The sequence below is a fragment of the Corythoichthys intestinalis genome, chromosome 1 (assembly GCF_030265065.1).
Source record: "Corythoichthys intestinalis isolate RoL2023-P3 chromosome 1, ASM3026506v1, whole genome shotgun sequence".
NCBI classification, from domain to species: Eukaryota; Metazoa; Chordata; class Actinopteri; order Syngnathiformes; family Syngnathidae; genus Corythoichthys; species Corythoichthys intestinalis.
The window spans coordinates 18,197,027-18,212,182 of NC_080395.1; the positions used below are offsets into that span (position 1 = coordinate 18,197,027).

Sequence of the window (15,156 nt, forward strand, 5' to 3'; positions counted from 1 at the left end):
GAACAGAATTTTCTGTGGGCCTTGCAAAATCAGTCAAAATCCAGTAAAACGGCCGGGAGCGAAGGGCCTTGCTCTGGTGAAAATGGCTGGGAGTGAATGAGTTAATAGCTATGTTACGTCAACATACCAGCCACGTTCGCATTTCGTTGTTCATGCATCATGTAACATTATCATAAAGTACACTTATTCGGCATGTTGTTCTCGATTGTATTTTTATTTTAAACTGCCTTTCAAGATGACATATCTGTTCTATGTGTTGGATTTTATCATGTAAATTTCCCCCAAAAATGCGACTTATACTCCGGTGCGACTGATATGTTTTTTTTTCCTCTTCATTGCGCATTTTTGGGCTGGTGTGACTTATAGTCTGAAAAATATGGTATGTGTGAACGCGACTTCAATTCTAATGAATAAACTTTTGAAGCACTCTTTTTGTTGAGTTTGATTTTGTCAGAGCTGTTCTGAATTTCACCATCTTTAACACTGATGCATTTGCCCTTATCAGTCATTTGGAGGCTCGAGAGAGTTTCTAATCATGACCTTCACCCCTTTAGGAGTTGTTTGGAGGTACATTGACTGTCGAGAGCAGATTAAGAACTCATTTTTATTTTTTTTTTTTTACATTTATGGGTGACGGTGACAACTCCCACCTCCCACACCTCTTGTTATGAAGTTCCCGCTGTCCTCATCACCTATTCGTCGCTGTGATTACAAGATGAAGGCAGCGCACAGGGACACACAAACACACACACAGGCTGTCATTCTGTTTCCATCTGTCACATTTAGGCCAATTAAAGGTTTTGTGTGCAGAGAGCGAGGCTAATAATGTATCTCTAATGCGAGAAGACGAGCAGAGGCTTTGCCGTCTTGCCATGTGTGTCACGCAAAACGAGTGATTTTTATGTCATTAAATTAAATAAAAAACATATTTTTAGACAACCGTCCTGTCTTATTAAAAGCGCTTTGCCCCGTTTGAAATGTAGCCGCCGACTGACAATTCGACTAATGCTAAAAAAGAAAACTGGATCCAGTTTACCGCCCTTCCATCAGAGTTTAAATACATAAACCCGAGGTTCTCTTTTTGCCTGGGGTTGGGTGATGATTCGGAAAATTTAGATCATTCATTGTACACATGTACTGTTGAATAGGATTAAATTTATGGTTTTATTATTTAGGTAAGGCATAAGCGGATTTTAAGGGGGGGGGGTCAGGCCTACCCTGGTGGCTGAAAAGTGTCACTGCATCTAATTGACTTTCATATATATATATATATATATATATATATATATATATATATATATATATATATATGTATGTATATTAAAATTGTAAAGCAATAAAACTGCAACAAAATTGAATGAAATGAACAAAAAAAGCATTTTTATAATGGGTCGAAATTATTTTGCGAGCACCTTAGACAGTCATTTGCTTTGCATATAATTTGAAAAAAAAAAAAAAAAAAAACATATATCAGAGAAAAAATATTTTTAAAAATGATTTTTTTTCTTTGAAAATATTTGTTTTTGATTGAAGCAACTTTTTTGAGGGGGTTAAATTATTTAGGAACAAATGTCCTAATCATAATATGGCCCAAATACAAAAAGGATTGCTTCGCTCAAAGAAAACTTTTTCAATGAAAAATTAAGTGTTCAAATGCAAATTTTTCAATCTCAAATATTCTTTCTCATTAAAAAACTTTTTTCTATGATTACAATTTTTCTTTTTTTGATTGAAGTAATTTTTCTTTTTGACAATCTATATTTGTAATATAGTTATATAATTTTTTGAAGCAACTTATTTTTTGATTAAATAATAAAGAAAAAAATGTCCTAGCCAAAATGTGGCCCAAACACAAATTAAGATTACTTCAATCAAAAAGTTGCTTAGAAAAAAAACAAAAAAACTTTCACGTGCATTTGAGTTATTTGTGTTTCAAATTAATTTTTGCATTCAAACACCTTTTTTTTAAATTGAAGCAATTTTTTTGGGTTGAAAATACATATTTTGGTTGAAGCAACTTTTTCTTGATTGAATAATAAAGACACAAATCTACCTTTATATGGCTCTGCCCAGGGGATACAATTTTTGACTGGGGTAACTACATTGGCACGACACTGGTGGGCGTACCATATTCAATGGATGACGATCTTGGCGAAAAGTATTGCCTATGCAGCCTGATTTAGAATTCCCCTCAAGGCAAGGCAAGGCAAGGCAAATTTATTTATATAGCACAATTCAACACAAGGCAATTCAAAGTGCTTTACATCACATGAAAACCATAGAAATCACATTTAAATCAACACAATGTAAAAACCGAGACAAAAGATCGCATTTAATCACAGAATAAAAATAAATAAATAAAAATAAAACAAAAATAGAAATAAAGCAAAAACTACTACTAATAATAATGATTGAAATCAGCAATGGAGATAAGCACAAGAGGAATAGAAGGCAGGTAGATTGAAATATATAGACAGTTATGGATATGCAGTGCTAAACAAAAGCGTTTTTAGCCCTGATTTAAAGGAACTAACAGTTTGAGCATACTTCAGACGTTCGGGTAACTTGTTCCAGAGGTGAGGAGCATAATAACTAAATGCTGCCTCACCCTGCTTGGTTCTTGTTCTTGGAACATGCAGAAGACCCGTTCCAGACGACCTTAGGGGTCTAGATGTCTCATAGGAATCTAACAAGTCAAGCATGTATTTTGGTCCAAGGCCATTAAGTGTTTTGTAGACGAGCAGTAGTATTTTATAGTCTATCCTTTGACTCACTGGAAGCCAGTGTAGCGATTTCAAAACCGGTGTAATGTGGTCCAGCTTCCTTGTATTTGTGAGGACTCTGGCTGCAGCATTCTGTATGAGCTGCAGCTTCCTGACTGATTTTTTATCAAGACCTGTAAATATACCGTTGCAGTAGTCCAATCTGCTGAAAACGAATGCATGCATAAGTTTTTCCATGTCTTGTTGAGTCAGAAGCCCCTTAATTCTGGTTATATTTTTTAGGTGGTAATAAGCGGATTTAGTGACGGACTTTAGATGGCTATCAAATTTTAGGTCTGAGTCAATAATTACGCCAAGGTTTCTGACTTGATTTGTAGCTGTAAGTGACATTGTGCTAAGTTGGCTGCTTATCTTTGACCTTTCCTTTTTTGGCCCAAAAATGATCACCTCTGTTTTCTCCACATTTAACTGGAGAAAATTCTGGCACATCCATTCATTGATTTGATGAATGCATTTACTCAGGGAGACTAAGGGACTATAATCATGTGGGGACACAGAAATGTACAGTTGTGCGTCATCTGCATAGGCGTGATAGGAGATGTCATACTGTTCCATTATCTGAGCTAACGGAAGCATATAGATGTTAAATAAGAGCGGTCCAAGAATTGACCCTTGAGGGACTCCACAAGTGAATTTGGTTCGTTCTGACTGATAATTTCCGATTGACACAAAGAAATCCCTATCATGTAAATAGGATGTGAACCACTGAAGAATAGTGTCAGTAAGCCCTACCCACTGTTCCAATCTGCTGAGTAGTATGTTGTGATCAACCGTGTCAAATGCGGCGCTGAGATCCAATAGTAGCAGAACAGATGATTTGCCTGCATCGGTATTCCGACGAATATCATTTAGGACTTTGATAAGCACAGTCTCGGTGCTGTGTTGTGGCCGAAATCCAGACTGAAATGAGTTAAAAAGATTGTTTTGGATCATAAAAGTCTGGATCTGTTCAAACACAACCCTTTCGATAATTTTCCCCAGGAATGTCAGATTTGATATTGGCCTGTAATTACTAATGGTTGAGGCATCCAGATTAGGTTTTTTTAGGAGAGGTTTTATTACTGCAGTTTTTAAAGTCTGAGGAAACTCTCCTGTTTGGAGGGAAGTATTTATAATCTGAAGTATGTCTGGGGCTATGCAATGAAAAACAGTTTTGAAAAAGTTTGAAGGAAGGATGTCAAGGCAGCATGTTGTGGGCTTTAATTTCGACACAATTTCTGTTAAAGTGGCATAGTCCAAGAGGCTAAACTGTCTAAGATTGACGTGGGGGACATGTTGGGAGGCATTTAGTGTAACATTTGTTAATCCGGAGTTGCACACAGTCTGTCTAATCTTTAGTACTTTGTGTGTAAAGAATGCTGCGAAATTATTACAGGACACCTCAGATGCCAATTCCTGAGGTATTGATGCTTGTGGGTTTGTCAGTTTGTCAACAACAGAAAATAGTGTGCGAGTATTGTTGGTGTTTCTACTAATGATCTCTGAAAAATATGATTGTCTAGCATTTTTCAGTTCCTGTTTGTATTTGCGAAGACTCTCTTTGTAGATATCATAAAAAACTAGGAGTTTGTTTTTTCGCCATCTGCGTTCTGCTCGTCTACAAACTTGCTTTTGTTTTATAGCTAGTATGGCATTTCTCCAGGGTGACCTCTTCTTTCTTGACAAAGTTTTTGTCTTAATCGGGGCAATAGTGTCCATTACAGTCATCACACCGGAACTGAAACTATTTACAAGTTCTTCCACTGGAGCTATTGTAGGGGTTAATAATGAGGCATAGGCCTGTGTGAATAACGCACATGTGTTATCACTTATGTAACGCTTCCTAATAAACTCTGTTTCCCTTTTCAGAGGATGGACAGGGGTGGTCATTTTAAACATAATGCAGTAGTGATCAGACAGAGCAACATCATTCACTGTGACCTCAGAGATGTTAAGACCTTTGGATATTATTAAGTCCAGTATGTGCCCTCTGTTATGTGTTGGAACTGTGACATGCTGAGATAAACCAAATGTATCCAAAATATTTAAAAGCTCTCTAGCACATCCTTCTTCAGGATTATCAACATGAATGTTAAAGTCACCCACTAAAACAACACAATCAAAGTCCATGCACACGGAAGACAGTATTTTGGTAAACTCATCAAAAAACATTGTTATAAGAATGATGGGAAACAAAAAACGCTCATTGTCAATTTATAATTATGAATATTCTTGTAAGTTAATTTTATTGCTGACACTGCGTTTTGGGGTCATCAACATGTTGTGTCCTACCTGCCCCAAAAGTCAAACTCCACCTATGAGGTAAGGTTACACTAGTGTTCATACAACTTGTTAAAAACAGCCAGTATCATGCAGCACTGGTTCAAAAAGGACTTTAACATGCATTATTATCAAATACCAGTCGTATTTGACAAGAGCAATTTTATGTTTATCAGTTTTCATCCTTTAACTCTTATGTTGCAATTAATCTAAAGCACAACTGCTTTATTTGAGATGATAATCTCTGAATCTGACAATGTGGCTGCTTTGGTCTTGGAAATCTTCACTTGTGCACACAAGCAAAGCCTTTGCGTGAGTGTGTGTGCATGCAGGCTTTTTCCTCATTTGAAATCTGATCAATAGTTGACAAAGAAGACACGTTATGAACTAGCGCGTGACTGTGAAGACTTTCTGCTGGTGGAAATACTTGGACGCAGTGAATGATGACACTCTTTCACGCTAGGTGCAAGATGTGGCTGATTGCCTTTGCGGTGGACAAACTGAATGAACACACATGATGTGGGATGGAATCAATGTGAAGTTAAGAGAGCACCACTCTAAGAATCACTGAGAATCTTTAATGAGGCTTGTCTTCACAGCTCAAGCCCTCCGCATGTCATGTCATATTGATGTAAACCATAGTGGTCATTGCAATATTATGACACACAGCCAGTTGTCCAGTTGCCTGCTAGCATGAAAAGTGAACATTTTGCATTAGTCTAGAGCTCCACATGTTGCCCCTTTTTATCGAGCAGAAAGACAGATGGAATCGTGACCACTCATGCCGTGGACTATTTTGACAGTTAACTAGAAATACCAAGGGTGGATCAGTTGATATAAATCCTTTTTGTATCCAGAGAAGGGTCATCTGACTGTAACCGGCATATCTTTTGTGAGCATTGAGGTCCTCATTAATCATTCCCATTCACATTCGCGAAACCACAGGGTTGGATTGCTTCAATTAGCATCTTGAGTGTTTGGTGGGCAGGGGTGCCTTGGCTTTGTCGGACAGTGGATCGCTCAGGCAGGCAATCGGGCGGACAACATTTTTACTCTTCCAAAAACTGCAGTTTGCCTACACTGCTGGCCAAAGGTATTGGCACTGCTGCAATTCGGTCAAATAATGCTCAATTTCTCCCAGAAAATGATTGCAATTACAAATGCTTTGGTAGCAATAATTCTCAATTTCTTTCAGAAAATGATTGCAATTACAAATGCTTTGGTAGTAATATCTTCATTTATTTTGCTAGCAATGAAAAAACACATAAGAGAATGAAAAAAAAATCATTACTTTAAACAAAACTCCAAAAATGGTCCAGGCCAAAGTATTGGCACCCTCAGCCTAATACTTGGTAGCACAACCTATAGACAAAATAACTGCGAACAACCGCTTCCGGTACCAATCAATGAGTTTCTTACAATGCTCTGCTTGAATTTTAGACCATTCTTCTTTGGCCAAATGCTCCAAGTCTCTGAGATTTGAAAGGTGCCTTCTCCAAACTGCCATTTTCAGATCTCTCCACATGTGTACTATGGTATCCCCTTCTTGCCAAATGTATCACATTTGATACACTTAGAATTTCATGATTTTGAGACTAATTCAGAATCTTGAAATATCTTTTCCTCAATAAGAAAAAATATTGATGCAAGTCAATACATGCATCTGCAGGTTCCATGAAAAGAAAAAAAGCAGGATTTAGAAAGGTTATAAATATTAGAATGCTTATTACACTTTTTTTTTTTTTTCTTTTTTACAAATTTGAAAAGAAGGTTTCATCAAGACCTTGTTTTTCAAATTTTGTGATTCTCTGACAATTGCTTCATATTGCAGGCATTAAAGGGTTAATCAGGTCTGAACTCATTGTTGGCCACTTTAGAAGTCTACAATGCTTTCTCTCAAACCATTTTCTAGTGCATTTTGAAGTGTGTTTTGGGTGATTGTCCTGCTGGAAGACGCAGCTTTCTCACACTGGGCCCTACGTTATGCTGCAAAATTAGTTAGTAGTCTTCAGACTTCGTAATGCCATGGACGCGGTCAAGCAGTCCAGTGCCAGAGGGAGCAAAGCAATCCCAAAACATTGGGGAACCTCTGCCATGTTTGACTGTGGGGACCGCGTTCTTTCTTTGACGGACTCGTTTTTTTTCTATAAACTCTATGTTGATGCCTTTTCCCCAAAAAGCTCTACTTTTGTCTAATCTGACCAGAGAACATTCTTCCAAAACATTTTTGGCTTTCTCAGGTAAGTTATGGCAAACACCAGCCTGGCTTTTTCATGTCTCTGGGTCAAAAGTGGGGTCTTCGTGGGTATCCTACCATAGAGTCCCTTTTCATTCAGACGTCAATGGATAGTACGGGTTGACACCGTTGTATCCTCGGACTGCAGGACAGCCTGAACTTGTTTGGATGTTAGTCGAGGTTCTTTATCCACCAGCCGCACAATCTTTTGTTGAAATCTCTCGTCAATGTTTCTTTTCCGTCCACATCTAGGGAGGTTAGCCACAGTGCCATGGGCTTTACACTTATTGATGACCTGCGCATGGTAGACACAGGAACATTCGGGTCTTTGGAGATGGACTTGTAGCCTTGAGATTGCCCATACTTCCTCACAATTTTTCTTCTCAAGTACTCAGACAGTTCTTTGGTCTTCTTTCTTTTCTCCATGCTCAATGTGGTAGACACACGGACACATGACAGAGGTTGAGTCAACTTTTAATCCATTTTAACTGGCTACAAGTGTGATATAGTTATTGCCACCACCTGTTAAGTAACAGGTGCTGTTAATTTCACAATTAGAGAAGCATCAAATGATTTTTCAAAGGGTGCCAATACTTTTGTCCGGCCCATTTTTGGAGTTTTGTGTAAAATGGTAATGATGTATTTATTTATTTTTCCATTCTCTTTTGTGTTTTTTAATTGCAAGCAAAATAAATGAAGATATGACTACCAAAGCATTTGTAATTGCAATCATTTTCTGGGAGAAACTGAGCATTATCTGACAGAATTGCAGGGGTGACAATATTGTTGCCCAGCAGTGTAAAATGTATACATGTACATATCGTGTATGTGTGGTTTGTTTGTATTTCAATTTTCTTTCCTACAGTCCACGGTTGTGGTTAAAATGAATATATGGCAAGAGACGATGTTCAATACATATACCAGCAAGGAGCAATAATCATATTATTCATAGGACACATACAGTACAGATTCATAGGACACATACAGAGATCCCTCGCCAATTCACGCTCCGAAATTTGCGGTTTCAGTCATTCGTAGATTTTTTTATGTTCAATATAAGGCTCCCTTGACACCTGTGCATTGTGTCATCTTCATCATCTGTGTGTGCACAGGTGTTTCTTCATCATTATTGTCATTGTCAAACAAGGAAGGAGCAGCTGGAGACAGTGTTATTTTATTTAAAAATGTTAAGAAATATGCATATATGTACAAAACATTGTTGTCTTTTATATATATGAATATATAATTTGTATCATAATTATGACATTGGCCGTGCTCCAATGCTGTTAAATCTGAATAAATACATGTGGGGAAAAAAAAAAAAAAGTAAATAGGCTCAGCCTCTACTTGGCCGATTTTCAATTTTCACAGATGAGTGGTCCCCATCAACTGCGAAAAACGAGGGATCACTGTAGTATGAGCCATGCACGCATTCATGTAACACATTACTGTATGTCATAGACTATTCGACCGTATTATTTTAAGTATTGTTTTTAGTAGCATTGCACCGATACCATTTTTTGATACTGATACCGCCAATATTGTACTAATAGTGTTTTGGGGAAAAAATATATTTAAAAAAATGTTCATACAAAATACTAGGGGTGGAACAGCACACAAAAATCTCGGTTCGGTATGTACCTCGGTTTTGAGGTCACTGTTCGGTTCATTTTCGGTACAGTAAGAAAAAACAATGCAAAATATAAATGTGCTAGTTGTTTATTACACACATTTGTGCTTTCAACAATAGGAACATTAGCCAATACAAAGCTAGAATTCTGCTCAAAAAGTAGCGAGTGTTTAAGGATAATAATACAACAACAATTTGCCTTTCAGACCCCGCGTATTGATCAGCTTTCTTTCTGAAAGAAAGAAAAAAGAAGTCCTGTGCTAAAGAGAAAAAACAATCCCAATGGCAAAGATTTTAACATGTATTTTACAAATGAAATTCCTCAATGAATTTTTTTTTTTTCTTATGAACGGTTTTCAAAAGCTTTACTGGTGGATTTTCTCAAGTTAAAGCGCCACACAGCGCATTTTAGCTCATTTCAATTCATTTTATTTAAATGGGCTATTATTAATTTTATGATGTGTTTATATTTTACAAATGTGATGTAGTATTCATTTATATTGCATATTTTATGTTGTATAACTTTAGTTCCTATGTGAATATTAGTTCCTACTTGTTTTGTTGTGGTAGGAGGGTTTTGTATTGAACACGGGTCCGTGTTGGTTATTATTATAGCAGAGAAGGCAGCAGTAAATCAACAAAGACAAGTCAACTGTGCCGCGATTTACCACTCAAGAGATCTGATGGACTCAAAAAGTGGGTTACGATTGCATATTAGTTTGAAAATCGACCAGATCCAATGTATTTTTACACGAGTGACTTCCGGTCTGCCCGATCCTAGCTAGTAGTATTGACGCAGGAGGGCCGCGTCTCGTGTCAAATAATAAACTCTGCCGTTCTTTTCGTGTGCGTCGCGTTGAGACTCTTCTGGGACGCGTCTAACACGCGTCCGCACTGCAGCTGGTGTGCATTGGCTCATTGACTATAACGCGCGCGTTTCACTGCGTTCTCGCGGCGGCCACGTTGTCGCGCCGTTGACGTTTCTGGATTGTATACTGTCCGTGTTGGTCCTCATTATAGTAGAGAAGACGGAGTAAATATAATCTACACAAAGAAACTGTAACCCGATCAACTCACAGCCTCGAAAAGTAAGGGTTACATTACGTCAGAAACTCGTTCGGTACACCTCCGTTCCGAACCGAGCACCCCGTACCGAAACGGTTCTATACAAATACATGTACAGTTACACCCTTACTAAATACTCATTTGACTGTAAAATAATTGCTGTTGTGGCTTGATCAGACACTGCTTAACACATTGTCTGCTATTGATGGCACTAAACGTCCAATCCATTTGAAGTGAGGGGGCCCGGCAGGGATTCAATGAACCTTCATTTGCTGCCACCCTCCCACTTCAAATGGATTGGATGTCTACTAGTGATGGACTCATTTAAATTAACAGCAGAAGGATTAGGGAGCATGACATGATTAGACGTCTATCATCATGGGAAGGGAAAAAAGTGCTCGTTTTTTTTTTTTTTTTTTTTTTTTATGGTGATATACTAGGTCTTGAAAAGTACATGTTGCACACCATCGGCACATTACTTCTTAGTACTCCCTGATACCAGTAAGGTTTTACGATTTTAGTGCATACACTAGTTTTTAGGTCCTCCTGTAATATATGACTTATCATTGCGAACAAGCAAGAGCAGCAATTTAAATAAATCTAGAACCGGTCTGTCAGACATGCATGTGACTGAGCATACAGTGGATTTTCAAAGGATAAAAAAATACTCGGCCTGCAAGCAGGACTGAACAGGCCCTCGCAGTTTTGCGCAACTCGGACGTCACGCAAACTTGGACGGCATGCAGGTCAGGGTTGTGGCAGATTGTCCCTGTCTCGTAATCTCATGAAAACCTAACTTGCTCGAAACTTGCCTCAATTCAAGGGGGCGCCACTGAGCCATTTTGTTACGGTTTTTCGTAATGTCGCAAGATTATCGAAATTTACGCAAAGCCCCATGTACGTGCAAAATTTTGTCAGTTTTTGTGCATGTTCAGGCCTCCAAATATAAACTGTACTATAAATCGAGAAAAATTTCAAAATCGATCCAAAATACCCGATTTCCTATTAGATTTGGCATATGGGTACAAGAGACGTTTTGGAGCAGTTTTGCATCAGGTAACAACTCCCCAAATGTTGAAAAAACCTAATAGGAGAGGCCTTTTTTAAAACTCCTTTCTGTCACCACTAGTTGGTGCTGTAGGGTTGATGCAAATGACCCCTAAAGGACCCGTCAGAGTATGACTGTCAACAAGCACGGGAAGTTTGGCGCAGATATGTTGTATATCTGCCGAGTTATGACTGTTCAAAATTTTTGGCGAGACAAAATGTTGACATTTATTTTCATTTTTCCTGTTGGACCCTTCTGCTTCGACCAAACCTCAATATTTTTCATCAGGCACCTGAACACATTTCTTAAGGCTCCCCTGATGCAGGTTTGAGGTCAATAGATTTTTTTTCCCTTGAAGGAGGAACCTGTCTTGTAAAAAAAAGGCATTTCCTGTTCCCACTAGGAGGCGCTAGGCCTAATGGGTAATATTCAATGCACTCGTTTTAAGGTTGGGATACCGCACATACATGCCAGATATGAAAAAGATTGAACGTTGTTTCAAGGAGTTATTAGTAATTTACTGAATTTGTCACTGTGCCGAAAAAAAAATGGCCGACTTTGGCACCACGTCCTGGTCAGACCCGTGAATGAAAACGCACCATTTTAAAAACTTAAGATCTCATATGTCTCCTGAACAGTCTCACCAATTTTGAAGAAGATCAAACAAACTCCCTCGGCGAAAAGGTCTCAAATGTGCACCCTGTAAATTGATACAAATTTTACATTCGATCCAAAATAACCAATTTCCTGTTGGATTTGGAATATGGGTGCCAATGCTTTTTGGAGCAGTTTTGGACAAGGTTTTGACTCTCTAAATGTCATCGCTCTACGCTGACAAACCCTAATGTTGTAGGCCAATTTAAACATTTCAAGGGGGTGCCACTGAGCCAATGTGTTGCATTTTTTTGCAACGTTGCAAAATTATCTAAATTAATTTTTTTCCGCACGTATGAGCAAATTTTCATGAGTTTTTGAGCATATTAAAGCCTCCAAATTGGCTGTTTTGCCAAGAAAAAAAAATCCTTTGCAGAACAATAGGGCCTTTGCACGCTTAGTGCTCGGGCCCTAAAAATACACTACGGATTGTTTCTGGTCTCTATTGGTCAATATAAGGCAGGAGCACTTACACTACTACTAGACAAGTGTGACATATTTGACCATGCGTGACTATTTTATTTTGACTGGATTATTTGTAGTCTATCAACTGAGTAGCTTGAAAGGACAGTGATCACAATAATTATAGGACATAGTACTGTGTGCCATGGACTTTGTTTTGAGTGGAAGTCTGGGCATTCTATTTCTTTTTAATGTATGCAGTACATTAATTACTCATGAAACAAGAAAGCACATGTGGGTGTGTGACCATTCAGGTTTTTTTTTTCTATTGTGCAAGATGACATTTAACATAACATTTGATGAAATTCTGATCTAATGCAATTTATATTAGTCACACATGTACAATAATTGTGTGACCAAGCATACAGTGAATTTTTTTTTTACTATTTTTTTTGTCTTCTAATTTCTATTATTTGGAGCATTTTAATTTCATTTATTGTGGAAGCTGACGGTAAAGCGAGAGGAAAAATAACAATGTAATATAATGACAGGACATGTACAGTACACTGCACCCACATATTATGTATGCATGTATGCACTGTGTCCTTTTTTTGACTGTGGATTATTTCATATTGTTATGTTTGTTTTTATAGTGCAGAGTGGCTACATGTTTAATCAGTGAGAAAATGGTTTGCATTAGGGAGAGGGCACATAAGATTATTTATGCATGACTGAGCATTCTAGAGGATTTTTACTCTTTCTTTTTATTTCTATTGTGTAGGCCGGTTGGTATTATCGATAACTTGTCGGATGTGCCCATACATGACCAAGTTTGCTGTTAACCTTTATTATTCTGACTTTGGATTTATTTTGCTGACTTTAATTGTATGAGGTGATTTTTAGGGTGACAGAACTGACCTGAGGAACTTGTTGAGGTCTCCATGCTTCATGTACTCAAAGACCATGATGAGAGGGTCGCCATCAACGCACACGCCATAGAACTTGACGATGTGGTCATGCTGCAGGTTGGTTAGCAGCTCAGCCTCCCTCTGGAAGTCCTTCCTCGCGGATAGGTTGGGATCCTTCAGAGTCTGGAGAAATTTAAATAGAAAAAAAATTAGGTGAGAGTGTCAAGATAAGGGCAATCTTGAGGGAAAACATTCACTTGGCTTTCACCATGAGTCTTGCTTCATACAGGTAAGAAAAGATAAGACACTGCCACTTTTGTGATGTGTTTTTCAGAGAACTAATTACTTGCTTGGCAAATTTGGCAGCGACGTGAGTATTTAAAAGTGTATAATAAGCTGCAAAAACAAGGCAAAGAACAATGAAGTAGATAGGCCAGGACAGGATTTGCTTGATTCTACTCATTTTGAAATATGCAGTTTTAGTGTGACATTTTGCATTAATAAACACACAGAATGTTACAAATAATGATAAAAGCTCTTAAAGGGTACCACGGATAGAAAGACATATAGTTCTTAACAGATAAATGTTAGTTCAGGTTATAATAGGCTGATATTAAAATGCCTCTTAATGTATTCGTTTTAATAAAATTTGTAAAATTTTAAACCAAAAAAATAAACTAGTAGCTCGTCATTATTGTTGATGTCGAAGGGCGGTGACATCACATAGGTACGCTGCGTACTTGCACAGTGTGACTCTTTAACTATGTAACGTAGTTATTTAAATACACCACAAGGTGTCAATGGCGAGTTTTAAATCACTTACAGATCAAGCCAATGAGTGTGTTTTGTCCCTCGACCGATGCTGTAGTTTCCTTTTAATGCAGGTCCATTGTGCCTTATGTTCATTTGTATATTGTCTTTACAACAGACAAGACTCCTGATTTGTTGAGCTAAACGAGTTGCTAAAATGTTCAAATAGAGTTTGACCAAAGTCTGAGTAAATGTATGTGTATTTTGCATTTCTATTTTGATTTTGAATTTGTGAATGCCAGTTCTCTTTGCATTGTTGTTTAACTGTATGATAATAGTGCCTAATTAATACAGATTGAAGCATTTTTCTTTTTGCGAACATTATTTTTTGAGAGATATGAATATTATTTTTGTTGTATTTTCACTACATGATACTTATGTTTGTTGTGAAGTTGCCGAAGTTTATGCCAATAAATGGCGCGGTCCAAGCTATGAATCTGAACGCCCGTGTCCACTTGCCCTTCTCTGCCTCTTAGATCTCAATATGTAAAATAAGGCGTCATTATAATCTGTTGGGCACAAAATGATACGAATAGCCAGCAATCAAATTGAGTTTAATACGTTTATTCGTTTTCCATGTCGCTTATTCACTGGGAAGAGAGCTTCGGGAGCAACATCTGATAAGTCTGATAAATCTGAGAACACCGTCAGGATGATCAACAATCTGGACATCTGCTTTTACGTGACAAAAATAAGGTAAGATGTCATTAAACGCCATTAGACATCTCGGTAGAGGCAAACTGCATCAACGTTTTCGTGTGTTGTGATGCACAGACCTGGGCTATCAGCAAAAAGAATCAAACACGACAGCTCTGGATGCTAACTATCTCCATAATAATATTGGAATAAGTTGGATCACACAATAGTCTACCGTGAAGATCTGCAAACGGTTTTTGACATCAAATTGTCCTTCTCTCGTCACTAGAGCACATACCTGTCAAGTTGTACGGTTTCAGCGTAATTTGTACAAGTGAGCACTGATTTTTAAATGTGTACGCAGTACGTTCAAAATCTGTACGTTTTTCGTGCATTCCTTTTTTTTTTCAGATTTCAGATTTCAGACTGTTCAGATTTTGTCACCTTTTCGGCAACGAGACAATGTGCGTTACTATGCGTTATTACGTTGCTTCAATGACGCGAGAAAAGTCAGAGACATGGAGAGAGAAGAGTGTTTGTTGTGATGCTGAAGCAAATGCGGTGCTAGGCTAGATGCCTCCAATATTTCTTGACTGTAGCTGACAGCCTACAATCTCCCCCCAGATATCACATGCATATAGATCTAAATGCGAAATGACAGACTTGGCGGCGTTAGTAAAGAGCCGCCATCTTAACCCTTGAGAGTCGAAGGACGCGCCGGCGCG

The 15,156-nt window shown here is 38.0% G+C and overlaps 1 protein-coding gene across 5 annotated transcripts in view; it reads right to left on the minus strand.

The window, feature by feature from the left end:
* ntrk3b (neurotrophic tyrosine kinase, receptor, type 3b) overlaps positions 1–15,156 on the minus strand; it is a 663,222-nt gene that overhangs the window by 69,558 nt on the left and 578,508 nt on the right. For all 5 annotated transcript variants that reach the window (XM_057850063.1, XM_057850090.1, XM_057850072.1 and 2 more), the window contains one exon: positions 12,996–13,168. In XM_057850063.1, coding sequence (XP_057706046.1) covers positions 12,996–13,168 — 173 coding nt within the window. The remainder of the gene's footprint in view (positions 1–12,995; positions 13,169–15,156) is intronic.